This window comes from Neoarthrinium moseri (genome assembly GCF_022829205.1).
Source record: "Neoarthrinium moseri strain CBS 164.80 chromosome Unknown scaffold10_Wmoseri_CBS_16480, whole genome shotgun sequence".
Taxonomy (NCBI): Eukaryota; Fungi; Ascomycota; class Sordariomycetes; order Amphisphaeriales; family Apiosporaceae; genus Neoarthrinium; species Neoarthrinium moseri.
Window position 1 is genome coordinate 796,407 of NW_026055124.1, and position 18,700 is coordinate 815,106.

Sequence of the window (18,700 nt, forward strand, 5' to 3'; positions counted from 1 at the left end):
GTTTTTGGGTGTGAACAATGAACCGATCGATCCAGAGTCAGGATGAGAGTGAGCAGAACTGGAGACTCTGTTAGACGCCATCGTGAACTACAGAGACCGCGGAGGGCGACTGAACGCGCGGGATGCTAGAGACGCATGGAGATGTAGGAAACTGATGCTGAGACCAGATGCTGGAGCGCAAACTGATATGAAGCAACAAAGAGAAATGAGGGTAATGAAGCTGTCAAGAACTCGTCGCGACGAATTCAAACCAAGGTGCTTGCTGTTGGTAAAGTGGATGGGTGAAGTGAAGGACCGCGGGGCAACCCAATCTGGGGGGGACGATTATTGTGGGACCAAGCCGGGGAAGCCAGGAGACGACGCCCAGATTGTCCCCCGAAGGTGTTGAAATTTACAGGTGGGGAGAATTGGAAGTTGGAGCGAGATGTCTCGCAGGAGGACGTGGCCAAAGAGAGGAGAGGAAAAGAAGAAAGAAAGCCTTACCAAGAGGCGTGTAGGAGATCAACAAATTAATGTCTCCCCAACACAGCAGATGCTGCTCGGCCTGGTAGGCAGGTAGAGGTGGAAGTGGTCGAGAGGGATCAAGACCACGCGGGTACACACACGAAGGGACTTCAGGTAGTCAACGATCGTTTCGCGATAATGAAATCGTAAGCGGATCGTGATACGGAGCGCAGGGTCGGATATGCGAGAAGAGCGCTGTCGATGTCGTCGAGGTATCGGGTAGATGCGATGCGACAATGACGGCGGCAGCGACTCGAATCGAATCCTCCTGGGCCGGGATGGGGTAGACAACGAAGACGGCGGGCGGCCGAATCGATGCTCCTCAATTGCTTCTTTCAATTCTCTTGTCTATGGGGGTATGGGATCTGGCTACACTGCACCGTGACCTGTGCGGCGACGAGGCTGGTGAGGTTTGGGTGCGGATGAGAGTCGATCTCTTGGCTGCGGAGGGAGCTCGAGGCCTAAATGGTCGGGAAGCGGCAACCACACACAAGGGAGCCTGGTTGGCCGGAAGAGGAAGTCGGCGGGACGGGCGCGGAGGCAGAAACAATTAAATGAATGCAGGGCGTGACGTGACGTGGGTGAGTTGACGATTGCGGCGTTGGGTGCAACAAAGCGGCAACGGTCCGTTCGCGGTCACGAGACGGGGCGAGAAGATGAGAGGTGTGAGGCGAGGTGAAGATTAAAAAAAGTGGAGAATGGGGGTGGCAGATGGAGGCCAGACGTGAAGGACAGGCTGACAGCTGGCGACACGTAAGGCTGGGGTCAGTCGCAGATTCCGCGCAAGAGCTTTCAAAACAACGAGAAATGAGGGGGAGGGCTGGGTATTTATCATTTTTGAGGCAAGGGCCTCGTCTGGCCCGCCCCTCCGAATTCTAAGGCACCGACGCCCCCCCCGTGTGGCGGGAGCCCACAATTCCACCTGCTTCCTGCCACCTGAGTGGACGCGCTAGTGCGCCAGCGCCCAATCACAGAACCCTATCTGCCCCTTATTTTATTTTTTCTTGCATCGTCAACTCCCTGGTTCCCTCGATGTTCCCCTCTCTCGTGCGCGGGCAAGCATCAATGCCTCCCTTCAAACACGGTCGCGCGCGCGCGCCCCGTCAATCAAGCAGACGCACCGCTTGCACTCACCTCCAGCGTCCTTGGCCGCCTGTGTTTGCCGCCATCGCGCAGCCTCCCGTACATGCCGTGCCAAACGACCTCATCGCGAGAATCTCCAGGCTGGGTTGCACCCCTTTCCCGGATCACGACTCGTTAGGTTGTTGAAGTGGAAGGAAAAAGAGGGAAAGAAGGTTGAAGTCGGAACCATTTTTGAGAGATGCCGTCCGTCAGCCTCTGGCCTCGCACTGTGGTTAGGGCAAGTCCGGCCATTCCAGCGCCGGCCAATCACATCGAGGTAAACCATCGTGGCATGGATTTGGACGAGCCAACCCCCAAGCGCAGACCGGGGCGATCGCGCGCACGCATCCTTCCACTGAAACACTTGCCCCCTCCCTTTATTGATGCAAAGTGTTCTTCTGCTGCGTGACGGAGCTTGGCGGTCAGGTTCGCAAACACCACGCCATCAGCAGCATCATTGCCATCTTCAACCCGTCAAGGGTAAAAAATAAACAGTCGCAATATACGACGCGACGGAGATGCGACTGCGGACGTGCGTTTTTGCATCGAGCAAACTGTGCCGCGCTTCAAGGTAGGAATGGGCGCTCCTTTTCTGTGCATGTGTATGGTTACCCCCGGGAGGCTTATCTCCATCATTTCCAAGGTACATCATCTAGACTTCTGCGCAGGCGCGTTGGCTGCAAACAGCCAGGTGACGACGCATGACGGAGGTATGGCACGACAAATGCCTCTGCTCGTGTCAACACGCAACAGGCTTCGACTCAGAAGTTTGGATGACATCCGGACAGGTGTCAACAAGAAAAAGGCTTACCCTCGAAGGGCGATAGTTTTTGCTGGACGCAGACGGTCTTGTTTGAAGTCTCTCTTCGTGGGGCTCCATCGGTGCAGTTGTCTCGAATGGCCGACAAGTCTCTTGTGGGTACCCGTAAGCAAGGTTTCATGATGCCGGCAATCAGCTCATTTCCCTTGGATAACCCACCCCTGCGACACATTCTGGTTGCTGTCGGCATCCAGCCTCGTCCAGCCACCCATCGCGAGGTGTCGCGCTTTATGACTCATTTCCGTAAACCTGTTGCAACGCAGTCCACAGCCTTCTCTGTGTTGCATCCAACCGTGGCGTCTCGGAGAAGGAGAAGGCCACCGGGCATCCTCAATCAGACTTCAATATTGATGCGCCTGCTGGTTGCTGGCATTCCTCGAGCGACTTGCGCCAACGTCGCCTCCAGGAGCCAACCGACAGGCTTTGCGACCTTGATTGATGACTATCACGCTATTGCCTGATGTCGCACAGGACTGGCAATTTTTCGTGTTGGTCCCAATATCGTCGCGACAGGAATGGCGCACTGACCCTAGGCAAGCGCCGGTTGCTCCATCAATGCAAGCGGGCTGACGATGCAAGGGAGCGGCCTGGAACGGAAGTATCTGCATGTAGCCAGTGCCATGCACTGTCTTCGTGTCCGGCCTTTTCGCGAGTCAGTCCTGAAGGTAGACAAACCACAAGCCTCTGAGATTCCAATGACGGTGTCCAATGAGTATCAGAAGCCAACAATCATGAGCTTCAAGTGCATGGTATATGATGTTGCTGATGGTCGCTCGAACTATCCGTTCCTCGATATGCCATCCTTTAGACTCAGATGCATATCATCCAACTGACCACTACTGCGTGGTAGGTGAAGACTTGCTGGCTACTTGACGTGCTGCCAAGAGCGAGACAGAGCGAAACATCTGAGTATCACCACGTAACTTATCCACTCTACTGCAGCCTCTCCAGACTCTGGCCATCACCTGTCTGGTTCCTGGGTCCGATTGTATGTACGATGACTTTTTTACTTGGTTCCAACACGGTGGCTCCCACATGCTAGCGTCTATTACCCACGATGACATCATTCTGTGCACAAAAGCTACATGTGCACGCTACCGTACTGGTTCTATCTGTACAGTAACGTCAACACCAGCTTGCCGAAGTTTTTCAACAAATTCCATCCCAAGCGTCGACGGTGTCTGTAGACCAGTCCTGACGCTGCCCAATGGCGTCTTCTCCATCAGTGTGGCCGCCGCCTCTACTGCAAAGATGGCACTAACGTCCACCAGTGCTCCCTTGTACACAAAACTCGCCTCCGCTACCGGACGAGCAAGACCGCCGATATATCCCACGGCATTGAAGTCCATCCGCTCCACTCTGCGGCTCTTTCCACGATGCGGTCCATCTCCGGGCTGGTAAGAAAGCCGTCGTGCAAACCACCTGGACCATGATAGCCCGAGAAGCAGAATGCCCAGTTTCGTGAGAAGATGTATGAGGATGGAGCTAAGAACCCCTCGGGCTGGAGTATACTCGTGATACACAAAGTCTGGTCCGTAACAGTCGGGGTCAAGCCCTGCCGAGCGATGGACAACGGACTCATTTGTTTTGGCAATGAATGAAGTCGCCAGGTGGCCCAGGACGCTGTCGAAACGATACCCGAAAAGGCTGTTCGTCCAGCTGACCGGCTGACACGGTGCCCGTGGCTCTTCTCGATCTGATAATACCCATGAGTCCCCACGCCAGAACCACGAGATGCCATACTTCTCTGCAACTTGCAGGACGGTCTCCAAGGAACCACCCTGCATCCCGAGCATTGTCAGCTTCCCGGAACAAACAACCTCGCTTATCCGGGACTCGCGGGGATAGTGGCGACGGATAGCGGTGGCGAGGAGCCACGCCACCACGTCGGACGGCGAACTGGCCCCGGAGATGGCCGGGATGATGACCGCGCCGCTCGCCCGGGCCGTTGCGTCGTACGCTGCGATCATGTCGGCGATCCAGAGAGTCTCGGTGCTGAAGTCCACGTAGTGCGTCCCGTGTCTGGCGCATGCCTCCACCACCGGCGTCGAGAACCTGTGGTATGGCCCGATCCCATTGATAATGACCTTGCTCCGCTGCACAAGAAACGACAGGTGGTCGCTCTGCAAGTCAGCAATGCTGCAGATAGATGGGGGGAGGCGGTCCAGATTCAGCGCCTTAAGGCTCTCTTGCAGTGTGGTGAGTTTAGGCACGGAACGCCCAGCTATACACCACTTCAGGGTCGTTGGGAACGTCTTCGTAATGTGCTCCGCGCACATACTTGCTGTCCAACCTGTTGCGCCCAGGATGGTGATGTCAAACTCTCGCGATATAGTTCCCATTGTTCACCGAGTTTGATTGGTCTTCAAGTGTGTGAGCAGTGTCTTTTATTCAAATGATAGATTCCCCTTTGAAGAACTCGACAATCTTGCGACTTATATCATCAGTCACCGATATGAGCCTTAGTGGTATACTCGACAATTACCTAACTTATGGAGTCCGGAGCTCCGCGTCTGAGCCAGCTCCACCATCGCTGACCTCTCCCAACCGTACTTAAGGGCTATTAAGACTTCACAGTGGCCAGGCTGCTATAACAGCAAAACTCAGCTTTGCAAAGAATCGTATAAGTCGGGGATTAGCCGGCGTCGTCCTTGCATCAAAGCAGTCTTTGTTGGAGTGCTACGTATTGGACTTTGGGGGCCAAAACGAGGCTGAGTTGAAATGACACATGTTCATCAAAATTGGGTTGGAGCGGGCGGAATAGATGCCAACGGGCATATGCTGCCTCGCAACTAGTTCCCCTGTAAACTGGGAGTAGAATACATGGATATCGACTTACCTTTGAATAAGTTCGAACAGTATGTTTCTGGTGACGAGAACCCTGAGCACGGAGGACGAGATCACCTTCATGGTACACCGGATGGCGGCACATTTGAAAACTCTTTCATGTCTTATCCTTCAGTCTCGCCTCTGTTGGTGAGACCGCCTATCAGTGAAGACTCCTCGTCGGGTAATCTTCATACTGCTCTATCTGGACGACATACGGCCTTGGCTCTACACTTGGGCTTGGATACTCAGGTCTCTCCGATACCAATATATATCTTCAGCCCGGATGCGAATGAACGAAGACACGTAGGCATGATGCCAATGCCACCGGGGAACACGCGTGCTGACTTGGATGGCAACGAGTACACGCTCGTTGCTGTGTCTAAGGGCATCGCTCGGTGTCGCGACCATCAATTATGCAGGGCGATACAAGAGCCTAAAGGTACCAAACTCGAGTTTTATGATGTGCTACGGGCTTGATATGCGTAGAGAACCAACTGGAAGGAGAAAGGGGCTTGGGATGATCTCGGTCGAGGCCTGGCGGCGCTCGAAACCGGAAATCAACGATCTCGTTTTGACCTGTATACTTGTTGCTCAATCTATTGAAAGAATTTCAAAAAGCTAAATCAGCCCGGCCATTTTTAGCATGAATTTTATTTCCTTCTACAGTGCAAGAACTAATATAATATGCCTATCCTAGCTGGACTAGAAGGCATGAGGTATCTCCCGTGACTTAGCAGAACCATACTCCGTCCATCATTAGCCATATCGTTAAGTCTACACCGTGCTAGCCGTCACGGCCTGCCAGCCAACAACTTAATCATTGTTCCGTGATGACACGGGGCGCCACCATATTCCTCTCGGTTGCGTTTACTACCACGGGTCAGAACTAGGATTAAGGACTGTTTCGCCAAAGGAAGGGGGTACTCACCCAGGCTCAAAAGCAAAAAGCCCAACTCATCGGCGTCCTCCAGCCAGATCTCGGCGCGGCGGTTCATGACGATCTCCGGGTCGACGCACATGAACTCGGCAAAGAGGAAGTCCTGGCCGTCCCACTGGGCCAGCCAGCGGGTGTACAGGCTGTTCCAGGCCTGCTCGTCGGCGGCGGCCCACAGGAACTTGGCCCCGGGCCCGGGCATGCGCGAGATGTCGCGGCAGTCGAAGTTGGGCTCGCCGTGGTAGACGCTATAGGCCCAGTGCACCAGGTACAGCGAGCACATGGCCCGCCGCTTGGCCTCGATGTGCGCCCAGATCTGCCACGCCGGCCGCACGTGTGTCGACTCCTCCTGCAGCACCAGCCCCGTCGACGCCACGTAGTAGCCCATGGTCTGGATCTGCGTGAAGAGGGACGGGGAGACCAGCGCCTGGGACGTCTGCGAGGGCGTTGGGAAGATGAGAAGGAGCAGGTAGATTACTATGGATTGGATGGCAGCAAGCAGGTCTGCCGGGTCGTATGTGCGGTACTGTAGGTATGGTCAGCGTGTGGCTCTACCAGAATTGAGATATCTGTATTCAAAGTATGACGAACATTGAGGAGAATATTGTCGATCTCTTTCCTCACTGCATCATGTACAATTGGTCCTGTGCTGGTGTCACACTGACCCGACCACATCTTGCATAATGTCATACAATTGGACATTGGCTGTGGCGTGGCATCTTTAAATTGTAGAGGATGTATAAGAGGTGGTAGTTGGAAGCCCTTGGCAAGCATACGCGGCCAGGAGCGGAGGACGCGGAATATTGTCCGCACTATATAACAGGCAAGTTAGCCCAAGATTTTTTGGCAGTGTTGTATCCTGGAACACATTCCAGGATATCAGCGGTTATATCAAAGCCAAGCCGGATCTGAAGGTTGACCTCAGACCAGGTGGCTTCCAGCAGAGACTATTGCTACGAGTGTAATAAACTGAATGTTCTGAGAACACTTACTACTGTGTTTTATGAGCTGTTCTGGGTCCGGGACCACCGGCCTTGTGACTACAGACAACATCCACGAGTCCAAGTCCTGGGGGCTTGGCGGCGGCGGGCCTGGGTTCGGGTTGTGGACGAGCTCGAGGCCCGCTGTGCCAAGGCCGGGCTCAAGCAGCGACAGATCCAACCCATCCTCAGACGAGTTGTTGGAAAAGAAGCCTGGCGTGACGGTGCTTTCTGCCTCCAGGTCCGGGAAGGCCAACGTGGTAGTCGAGGCAGATGTGCTGCTCGGGAAATACGACGCGGCGGCGGCATCCCGCGCCACAGAGTTGAGATGGCTGACATGATGATGTGGCACCGGGGTCCCGGGTTGAGATGTCGAGGCTGGCGGTGGTTGCACAGGACGAATGTATACACAACTAGCTCCGCGTGCCTCGCACCGGGTGCACGTTGGTCTTTTCAGGTCGCAGCGGGCCTTGGCAACAGTGCAAGCTTTACAAGCCTTTTGCCGTACCGATGCTTTCGGCTCTAATGTACATTTCTTGGCGTGTCTTATGAGAGACGATTCTGGGACACGTCTTGTCAGTCAACATTGTTCAACTGTCAATGACTAATCCGGATCAGGTATGGTAAGAACGAGTATACTCGCTCCACGGACTTGTCCGTCCAAAGCGTGTCAAGCGTGATCTTTAAGGAAAAGGGGATTTTACTCTGCCGAAAGCTCTTCCTACAAACACCACAGAGGTGCTGGGCCTCTACGTCGCCGCTCATGCTTTCCGAGGCCATGGAAGCAGTACACGGCGGTTCTGGGTGGTGCCAATGAGCGCCACCGACTCCGGCCACACGAAGATAGCGCTTGACCTCCGGTGGCATTACGCAGGGAAGCCTTCGCTATAAAGTTCCGTGGTCCCTCGTGCCCGGAACTCCGGGCACTCTCGCGTTCGGGGCAGTAAGCATTTGTGACTAAGCTAGAAAAAGTTACGGGGGTGGATGGGGCTAACCGTATTGGCTCTAGGCTCCCTATACTGAGCGTCAAGCTGCAGTCTAGGATCAAGGTCACCATTGATCCGCCGCAATCAACATCGAATAAATATTAGAAGGAAGTGTTTTGAACTACACTATGCATTGTTCAAACTATGGTATTACATCCCATGCAGTTGCCATCTTTGCAGATGCCCATCGTGAGCTCTTAAAGAGATAAAATCGGCTTGAATATTTACATCAGGCAAGAGTTGTGGTTGCTTCCAGTTATTAAAGCATCAATTCGAGGACCGAGCAGGCCACGACAGATCCCAGCATATGCACCAAGACACATCGGGAGTGGCTGTGACCTGACCCTCAAGCAGCAGTATGTTACTGTTTGTTTTAAGCACGGCAGGATCTTACCGTGGCCGGTTGAGCTGGACCACCTAGGTCATGTAGTATTTAGGTCCTTCGCCACCTTGAGGTACGGACCAGTTGATGTCCTGATTAGGGGCTTTGATATCACATGTCTTGCAGTGGATGCAGCTGAGGAGAGCAAGTTAGCATGCTTGGGTGGCTATTGATTCAGGATAAGACGGATGCATGCAGCACCGTAGAACTTACTTCTGAGCGTTGATTTGGAACCTCACGCCAAGAGGTTTCGTATCATCCTCCACGTATTCGTATACTCCAGCAGGGCAGAAACGGTTTTCCAGACCCTTGTAACCTGGCCATGTTTCCATGGTGTGCGCATCCCAATCCTTGACTTGGAGATGCACAGGCTGATCCTCCTCGTGATTTGTACCCGTTCGAGAAACACTGGTGAGAATGTCGAAGCTGATCTTGCCATCTGGTTTGGGATACTCGATCTTTTGGCACTTGTCCGCCGTCTTTGTTGCACCATGATCAGTGGTTTTGTGCTTCAATGTCCATGGCACCCGTCCCTTGAGAAAGTAGGCCTCAAGCCCGGAATAGACAAGACCGCCGTACAGCCCTAGGGGGTTATGGAACGATGGGCGCATATTGCGAACCTCCTTGAGTTCCTTCCATATGCTGGACTTGCGGAGCGAATCCTCGTAATCGTAAAGAAAGACAGAGCCAGAATCGCCATCCTTGACTGCACCCCACGCAGCCTCAGCCGCAAGTATGCCTGACTTCATGGCATTGTGCGTGCCCTTGACTTTGGGCACGTTGATGAAACCAGCAGAATCTCCGATCAAGGCACCTCCAGGAAAGGCCACCTTGGGAATCGACTGGAAGCCACCTTCGACGAGAGCGCGAGCTCCGTAAGAAATACACTTGCCGCCTTCAAGCACGTTCTTGTAAAGAGGGTGCTGCTTCATCTTCTGGAACTCGCCATATGGCGACAGCCAGGGGTTCGCGTAGTCCAGAGCCACGACGAGACCAATGCTAACGAGGTTATCCCCAAAGTGGTACATCCAGCCGCCTCCATAGGTGTCGGAAGGGAGCGGGTAGCCCATGGAGTGGGTAATCTCACCCTTGTTGAACTTTTCCGGTTGGATCTCCCATACCTCCTTTACGCCCAGTGCGTAGGTCTGATGCTGGCTGTCTCTGCGGAGGTCGAACTTGTTGATTACCTGCTTGGTCAAGCTCCCGTGGCAGCCCTCGGCGAACATGGTCACCTTGGCATGGAACTCCATACCTCTTTCGAAACTATCCTTCGGCTTTCCATCCCGCGCAATGCCAAGGTCGTTAGTGGCGACACCTTGGACCGATCCATCAGACTTGTAGAGGACTTCAGACGCAGCGAATCCAGGGTACACCTCGACGCCAACCTCCTCAGCCCGCTCGCCAAGCCACTTTGTGAACTGGTTCAGACTAACTATATAATTGCCGTGATTGTTCATTTGCGGAGGGGTGGGCAAGGGTATAGCGCTGCCCTTGGTCAAGAAGCGCATCTTGTCGTTGGCCGCGGGGGTGGCATGTTCGAAGCGGCTCTCGTTTGCCTCGTCCAGCCAGTCGGGAAATAGCTCCTCAACACCACTAGGTTGAATAACAGCACCGGACAGGATATGCGCGCCAATTTCCCCTGCCTTCTCCAGCAGGAGGACTCGAAAGTCTTCGTTTCCGCTCTCGTTCGCTAGTTGCTTCAGACGGATGGCTGCGCTCAATCCAGCGGGACCTGTAGGGGCGGAGAGGCGTTATCAGCATGAGAAAGACAATGACCACAATACGGACTAAGCTATGCGCCAGGCATACGTACCACCACCAACGATGCAGACGTCTACCTCGTCGCTCTCCCGGTCTACTGTCTTGGGGTCAAAGTTGTCGTCGACATCGGCAAAGCGAAAGGAGCGGGTGGTGCTGAAAGGGCGGGCTGGGGCTAGGTGACGAAAGCCGGAGGCCGAGGAGGGTGCTCTCTGCCGGCTCCAATGTGTCGGCATCGTCGAGGAAGCTCTGGAAGAGCTGCTCAGCCGACTGGCAAGGCCTGGCCTGCTAGGCACGGCACCGCGACGGATGCACCGCTGGAGGGGCGCCGAAGTCGACATGGTCATTCTGTTTCGAGAGCGCACAGGCTGTGGACTGCGACTTGAAGGTTGTAGCTGGTCGGCGTTGGAATGACTGCTCCGTCGCAGCTCAGTCACTTCGCATAGCCTCTTTCAATTGGAGCGGAGGCGGATGGCAGAGGCAGAGGTTCGGATTCAAGGTCACGGTGATTGCAATGCCATGGGCAGTCTCTGGATAGACGTCGGCTGGCGCAATTGGCGACTACGGAAGCCTATTCTGCGCAGAGGCAAGCATATGCAGATGGCAATGACATCAAAAATCCTACTGCGACCTCGGAAAGTCCCGAGGTTCTTTCGCCGTGGCTGTCGGCCCCAAGTTTTCCTCGTGCCCGCGCTGGGCCGGGCTAGGGCGCCGCTGATAAGCGGGCCACGCTTTCAAGGTGGCCCGGTGGGCAGGCCTATCAGACAGTGGGCATTAGCAAAGAGTGGGTGACAAGCAGCAAAAGTGGGAGAACCCACTAACAGTAACTCAACTCACACCTGGGCATACATACTCACAATACATACTGTAGTTGTACACTAGTTATACACTAGTTATAGGTGCGTGTCTACAGTATCTTTCAGGACTCCCTCCTCGTGGCCATTGCCAATGAAGGTGAATACGGGGTACAGCGAGAGACAGAGGTAGTGGCTATCGCGTGTCTGACTGGCTCCAGTCATACAATTATCATTGCAGATTGTGCTTTGCTTTATCAATGAGTCAAAATCAGAAGAGTCCAGAACGACAACACAAACCCCTTTTCGATCGAAACAAATCCAATCGTTCAAGTTTGCATTGCTGTACCCTTGCACCTGTCAACACCTTCAAACGAGACCTCGGGAGAGTGACTCGCGAGTTTTGCCTTATGAAACCGTGCTAAGCTGCGCTAATCGGCTATTGCACGCCCACCACCAATCGCATCTCTCACCCGCTACCTAGGTAGTAAAGGGAGGCATTATACCACAAGCATGCTATGGCGACATAAAGTAACGAGGCAACAGTATTTTAAACTATGGTAGAGTTTCGACATGCACGCAGCAGAGGCCCGGTGGTACGCACATGAACTTTCTCCCTATACGAATGCGCTGCACTGCTTATAGTAACGTGGGCCATGAGGTGGGAATACACACCAAACCAGCTGAATTCGGCGGATTGCCTCTGAACCACATGGTTGCAATTCACCTTGATTATCCCGATGTCTTTTGGCGGCGGATTACTGTGATCTGAATCTTCGCACAGGAGAGCGTTGTCTCGCTCAAACTATTAATGCACATGGTTTCCGCCTCTTGCTGCATGCCCACTGCCCGCTAGACAATCTATACATACGAATGCTTCACATGTCTAGAATGGAGATTGCTTTCTATTGCTGCAGGCACGAATTGGTACTTTCGGCGCGCTTGGCAGCGGATCTCTCCCACATTCTTCTGCTACATGGGAGAGGAGATCTACAAACCAGTCTGGGCCCTGTCATCCCAGCGCGAAGAAAGACTTTAAGCTTCAATTTTTGGTTGCTCCAGTCATCTATCCACCATGATCCGGCACCTGGATGCACCGCGATGCTCGGGCCTGAACCAAGTGCTGCCATCTCGACATCAGACCAACTAAGAGGAGCCGCTTCAGCTTGCTTGCTCCCGGCAGTGGGCTCAGTGGAGCGACAGATCCTCTTTAGACGATCACAACATCGGGCCTGTGGCTCGCGAGCGTTCTTGTAACCGGAAGTCTGGTTTCCATGAAACAATGACCTCACGCGATGTCCAAAAGCAATTCCAATTCTTGACCGTCCCTCTTGGGCCGTCTCGACAGTGCTTCTGTAGGCGCCGGCTTCTGTCACCTGCGCGGGTCGTATTGACGGCCCTTGGCGGTCCTTGGCGGCCAGCCCATGGGGATGTTTTATGCTGAGGTCCCCCGTGTTTGATCTCCAGTCAGAGAGGCCTGCCACCCGAGAACTGGTCCCCAGAAAACAACCTTGGCAGGATTAAAAAAAGACACGCACAGTCTTGGCAGCGAAACACGACCGCCGCGATCGCCTGAGATCTCCTTGATTGTCATTACTCAACCAGGCTGGCTGGGGAATGCCGAGCTGTCCCACAGTAGAGCATGGCTTGTATGATCTTCTTTACAGGAAATCTTATCCCACATCTTCCGCGTTTCGAGAACTCATGCGAAACAACGTTATTGGCCTAGTTCTCTTGGAGCCGCAACCTTTGCTAGACAGGGCCGCTGATCCAAGAGTCGCAGCCGTCTCAATGGCGCTGTTCCTCCAGGTCATACTGGGATTCTGAAGGCGGCACCACCTCCAAACCTGGGTTCATGTTGCAATAGCTCGGACGCTGGCTGGGCCTGATATTCGAGAAGGTTGCATGACATGGTTTGTTCGACTTGGAGCCAAGCGATCGGCGCCAATATTTTCTCGATGGATATAGAAGCTCAGAGCCTCATTCATGGCCATAAATACTATGCTCCCCGGTGCCGTTTTAGCCGACCTTTTTCTTCATTCTCAACCGTCTCTTCGAGTATACACTAGCCTTTTTTCATTCTACGCGTTGAGGTAAGTCATTGTGCCCCATCATAGTTGTCATGATTCCGTCCAAAGACTAACATCCAGTAGCTGGTCTCGTGTTTCCTTCTTCGCTTCTTCAACATACATTCTCTTTAGAAATATTATTCGAACCAGTCATTTCAGCAAGTTGTTTGGAATCAAGTCGTCAAGATGAAGAACATTGGAACCGCTTTGATGTTGTTGGCATGCTCTGCCAACTACGTCGTCTCACTCCCGGCACAGCCTCAGGGCGACGTCTTGGCCGTGCGTGCCCCTTACTATTCGAACCTTGATGCCAGAACAGCCCCATACGAAAGGCGAGGACTGGTTCCACGACAAGGCCAGGGCAAAGGACAGGGCCAGGGTAAGGGCAAGGCGGCCAGGGGCAAGGGCAATGGAGCGGCAAACGCTGCCAATGGTAACAAGTGAGTGTTTTCAAGCTTGTCTCTACAACCCTTTGCAAGCCCGGGGCTCAGGGCCGCGGCGTCGAAGAGCTTCAATGTGTCCATACGTACGCCGCAATGAAGCCCAGCCCAAAGGGCTTATGTGCCTTGGCGAGCAAATACTGATATGGTACCTTGCAGTGCGGCAGCAGGTGGAAACGCCAACAACGCTGCAGCAGGTGGTAAGGCCAACGGTGCCGGAGCAGGTAACGCCAACAACGCCGCCGCGGCTGGAAATGCCAACGCCGGAGCAGGCAACGCCAATGCCGGAGCAGGTAACGCCAATGCCAATGCCGGAGCAGGTGGCAAAGCGAAGAAGGCCAAGAAGGCCAAGGCTTCTGCAGGTCAGTTCTCTTTCCTTTCCGCTTATAGATAAGAGAAGCTTTTTGTCTATACCAATGCCCTCTAGGTACGCTTGGTTTGGCAATGCGCATCTATCGATTTTCCAAAGCCCCTTTTTCATGATATACTAACGTTGATGGTTTCTAGCTGCACCCGCTGCCTCTTCAGCAGGTTCGTACTATCCTTTTGTAACAATTGCTTCGTCCGGACCGCATATTCCTAGGTGAACCAGTTTTGGCATCATATGTCAAGCAAGATTTCCGATGATGAAGAACCATATTCAGGAGCTGACTTTGTTGAACTGTAGCCGCTGCTGCCTCAGGTGATGCTGCTGGTAAGTGATCACCTTCCCCTTCGTATTTCTTCGCCCTGGAGTTGTATACTGGGTAGCACTTCTGGAGAGTATCTCGGATGAACGACTGACATATTTTCGACATTCAGCAACCGCCACCGGCGCCGCAAATGCTGGTGCCACGGGCGTGGCCGCTCGTCACATGATTCCTCGTGACGCCTATGCCCATCTCGTTGCTCGCAAGAAGAACAAGGTATGCAAATTCTGTTATCTTGGTGGCGAACCAGACTAAGACCTTTGTAGGGTGGTGCCAACGCAGCCGCGGGTAACGCAACGGCCCCAGCAACAGGCGATGCGGCAGCTGCCGATAAAGCAACCCAGAGTATGTTAAACCCCTTTTCGTGCCCTGTGGCCGTCACTGCAAGAAGCACAATACTAACTCGGACTTCAGACGCTGCTAAGACACAGGACAAGCTCACTCAGGCTCAAGCTGACCTAGATGCTGCGACTGCCGCAGGCGACGCCGCCGCCGAGGAGAAAGCACAAGCCAAGGTTGACAAACTCACTCAGAAGCTGGCAGGTCAGCAGGCTGCTGCGGGTGCGACTGGAAATGCCTCGAACGCTACTGCTCCAGCCGCTGGTAAGTTGCGGACCTTTAGTGAGGATTGACTGGGATGCTAATCTGTTTATTAGGAGAAGCACAGCAAGGAAACAAGGCAGGAAACAAGGCAGGAAACGCTGCTCAGAAGGGCGAGGCTGCTGCCGGTGATGCTGCTCAGAAGGGAGAGGCTGCCGCCGGCGATGCTGCTCAGAAGGGAGAGGCTGCCGCCGGCGACGCTGCTCAGAAGGGAGAGGCTGCCGCCGGTGATGCTGCTCAGAAGGGCGAGGCTGCCGCCGGCGACGCTGCTCAGAAGGGCGACGCTGCTGCCGGTGATGCTGCTCAAGGCAACGCTGCGGGAAGCGGACTTGAGTCACTGCTTGGTCAGCTGCAGGGTGCTCTCGGCGGTGGAAACAACGCGAACGCTGGCGCACAAGCTGGAGATGCTGCAGGCGCTGGAGGTGCTGGAGGCCTCGGCGGACTTCTGTCCGGACTCCTCGGCGCTTGAGAGCAACTGAATATGCCCTGAAGAAACGGCCGTTGGGTACGACTTGATGATCCTCATTAAGCCAAAAAGGTGTTGCGTTGCGAGTCAATCGTTGATTTATTCACTTGGTCATGGCCGGTCAGCTCTGGAGAATCCAAGTCGGTTTGACTATTTGGCTCCATTCCCGCTCTTGGCGGGTGAGCATGGTTTTCATCGTCTAGCTAGACTAGATCTTATTGTGTATTACTCAAACATCATTAGCATTGACTCAATTCCCTTAGACGGCCTTTTGTCGTAGGGACGGTCTTCTCTAGAGAGAACGACCAGTGCTCCCTGGTTATTGAGGCTGAGCTCAGGAGCTCATCAATCAAAATAAACGTCGCGTCAACTAGCAAAATGTCTGGGAAAGCTATATGATATGTTGAGAATATCAAGTATTACTTTATTCTTCTCGTGCGCTCTGCTGTATCCTTACGACGTCGAAACAACCAATCTAGTGAGATGGGCACATATCGATACACAGTTACTGACGCTCCATAAGTGGTATCTCATGGTTGTACAAGTATCGCACGTGAGACGGCTGACTGCCCCCACCTTGTACCTCCAGGTTCGGATTGCGACAGGCAGCACCTGACTTGGGGCTGGGTTTCACTTGCTTTTCCCGTGCACCATCTTATGCTCAAGTGACTTCCAGTGGCGCAAAAGGTGAAAAAAGGGAGATTACTAGAGTTGCTACTTCTTGTCTGCGTGACTGAACGCTTCGCACTGAGTTGTATAAGCACTGGGAAACACTGGAAACCTGCTATACCAAGCAAGCATCCAAAATGGACACGGCTGGGACGTTCTGTGCTTGTGCCACTACAAACCCCCACATAATAGTCATCTATCGGCTATTTCCACGACTTGTTCTATTGGACAACTCGCGAAAGCATGTCAGATGCCAGAAGCAAGCAAGCATGCAAACAATCTTGGCATCTATTACTCAGCTTAGAATGCAACCCCGGTGGCTAGCTGGAGCCTCAGATTACCACGGCTGATCCAGCTTCTCTGCTGCCCTTGATTGGCAAGGATTCAACTCTCCCTTGCAGTTCGCATCCGCACGTAGACGTTGTCTGACCACAGAAGCTGACACACCAGGTTTGGCACTCCTTCATTCGCACTTTCCCATCAGCGCCGTGTCTGAGGAGGTTGTGTGTGGCAGTGGGGGACGACGCTGCAGCAAGCCTTCCACGGCTCGTTGCTCAAAACTGCTTAAGAACCTCGGGCATTCTCTTTCTCTTTCCTTTCCTTTCTACTTCTCATAATCTCCCCTCGGCCAAGCCTTCACTCTGAGGGCATCTCCTAGGGAGATAAGCATCTCACCATGACGGCAACCGTAGGGCAACGAATGCTCATATGGTCTTTCAAAGCGGTGAACCTCTTCGTACCATGGCACAAGCTTCCAAAATGGATAGGTGTCCTCAACCTACTGGCTCTTCGCTATGAGCTTCGCGACAAGAACCTGCACGATACCTATCCTGAGTGGGACGAGCAGGGTACTGCTTCGTCACCTGAAATGCCCGAGACCAAGTTTCTATCGGTGCGAAACTCCGATGGCCAGTTCAACGATCTCGAGCGACCGAAAATGGGTGGTCGGTGCATGCGTTTCGGTCGTAATGTGCCACGGGAATTCACAACCGCCCCAACGCAGGAGGAACTCCTCACGCCTAACCCTCGCATAATAAGCGAGAAGCTACTTGCACGTGAGGAAGGCGTCTTCAAGCCGGCTACCATAGTCAATCTCCTCGCCGCGGCATGGATTCAATTCCAGGTTCATGATTGGGCACAACACTTTCGAAGCTCCAAGAACTGGGACGTGCCTCTTCCAGAAGGTGACAAGTGGTCAGGTGACGGCATGAAAATCTCCAAGACACAGGCGGACGAACCCCTGAGCGACCAGGACCGTAAATATCCCGCGTATAAAAATGAGAACACTCATTGGTGGGATGGGTCTCAGATCTATGGCTCTTCAGAAGAGAAGACGCGGGAACTGCGATCCAAGTGTCATGATGGCAAGATCACAGTTGATGTACGAGATGGCGGTGCTACGTTTTTGCCTCGTGGAAAGGACAAGGTCCCCCTTACCGGATTTAATGAGAACTGGTGGATCGGTCTGGAGCTGCTTCATACACTCTTCGCCTTGGAGCACAACTCTATCTGCAGTCAGCTGCAACTGACGCATCCGACCTGGACCAGCGATCAGCTGTTCGACACAGCTCGTCTCATCAACTGTGCCCTGATGGCAAAAATACATACCGTAGAATGGACTCCTGCGATTCTTCAGCATCCAGTGCTTAAGATCTCCATGAACACCAACTGGTGGGGACTTGTTGGCGAGAAGCTATGGAAAATCCTAGGGCGGATTGCGGATGGTGAAGTAATTAGTGGTATCCCAGGCTCAGGGCCAGAGCAAGATGGTGCCCCTTATTCCCTCACCGAGGAATTTGTCTCCGTTTACAGGCTGCATCCACTCATACCAGACGATATTGCCTTCTTTAAGGTGCAGAGTGGCGCGCACGCTATTACAAAACCAATCAAGAGCGTGGCCTTCGACGAAGCCCGTTCGCCTTTCGAGAAGGACGACATCAGCTTCGCAGACGCCTTCTACTCGTTCGGCATCAACTTCCCGGGTGCGATCACGCATCACAACACCCCGGGGTTTCTACGGGATCTCCACCTACCTGACGGCAGACACTTGGATATGGGCACTGTGGACATCCTGCGTGATCGCGAGCGTGGCGTGCCACGCTACAACCAGTTCAGACGACTTTTCCACATGCCCCCGGCGAAGAACTTCCTCGATCTCACCGGTGGCGATAAGAAGCTGGCAGAACAAGTCAGCGCGGTATATGACGGTAAAATTGAACTAGTGGACCTTCTTGTCGGCTGCCTTTGCGAACCGCTACCGAAAGGGTTTGGCTTCAGCGATACAGCTTTCCGCGTCTTCATCCTCATGGCTAGTCGACGCCTCAAGAGCGACAGATTTATTGCGGGGCAGTGGAACACCGAGACCTACACGCAGGAGGGATTGGCCTGGGTCCAGAACAACACCATGGTGGATGTATTATGTCGCCACTTTCCCGAGTTGCGCCCTGCCTTGAACGGTGTCAACAATGCATTTGCCCCATGGAAGAAGCTTGGGACGAGCAAACTCTACGGTGGGAAAGAGACTAACGCTGAGCCATTCGATACCTCTGAAGTCATCAACAGCTCTGCATAAATTATAGAAGTCGCTGCCGTTGGTTTCATGTTCAAGGTTAAAATCGAATTAATTATCCTGTAGAAATCCTCGTTCCTTTCGTCTTC

The 18,700-nt window shown here is 53.6% G+C and overlaps 4 protein-coding genes across 4 annotated transcripts; 2 read left to right on the top strand and 2 right to left on the bottom strand.

The window, feature by feature from the left end:
• Nucleotides 1-3,540: 3,540 nt before the first annotated feature.
• JN550_004123 (uncharacterized protein) lies at nt 3,541-4,788 on the bottom strand (the record flags this gene model as incomplete). The annotated part of the gene is made up of 1 exon (XM_049315604.1): nt 3,541-4,788. The coding sequence occupies one exon, from the start codon at nt 4,786-4,788 to the stop codon at nt 3,541-3,543; it is 1,248 nt and encodes a 415-aa protein (XP_049174145.1).
• A 3,804-nt stretch (nt 4,789-8,592) lies between these two features.
• JN550_004124 (uncharacterized protein) lies at nt 8,593-10,662 on the bottom strand (the record flags this gene model as incomplete). The annotated part of the gene is made up of 3 exons (XM_049315605.1): nt 8,593-8,692; nt 8,771-10,289; nt 10,371-10,662. The coding sequence occupies 3 exons, from the start codon at nt 10,660-10,662 to the stop codon at nt 8,593-8,595; spliced, it is 1,911 nt and encodes a 636-aa protein (XP_049174146.1).
• Nucleotides 10,663-13,364: 2,702 nt separating this feature from the next.
• On the top strand, nt 13,365-15,376 carry JN550_004125 (uncharacterized protein; the record flags this gene model as incomplete). The annotated part of the gene is made up of 8 exons (XM_049315606.1): nt 13,365-13,618; nt 13,778-13,980; nt 14,126-14,149; nt 14,286-14,312; nt 14,420-14,523; nt 14,574-14,652; nt 14,722-14,910; nt 14,964-15,376. The coding sequence occupies 8 exons, from the start codon at nt 13,365-13,367 to the stop codon at nt 15,374-15,376; spliced, it is 1,293 nt and encodes a 430-aa protein (XP_049174147.1).
• A 1,342-nt stretch (nt 15,377-16,718) lies between these two features.
• On the top strand, nt 16,719-18,614 carry JN550_004126 (uncharacterized protein; the record flags this gene model as incomplete). The annotated part of the gene is made up of 1 exon (XM_049315607.1): nt 16,719-18,614. The coding sequence occupies one exon, from the start codon at nt 16,719-16,721 to the stop codon at nt 18,612-18,614; it is 1,896 nt and encodes a 631-aa protein (XP_049174148.1).
• Between the last annotated feature and the right edge of the window lie 86 nt (nt 18,615-18,700).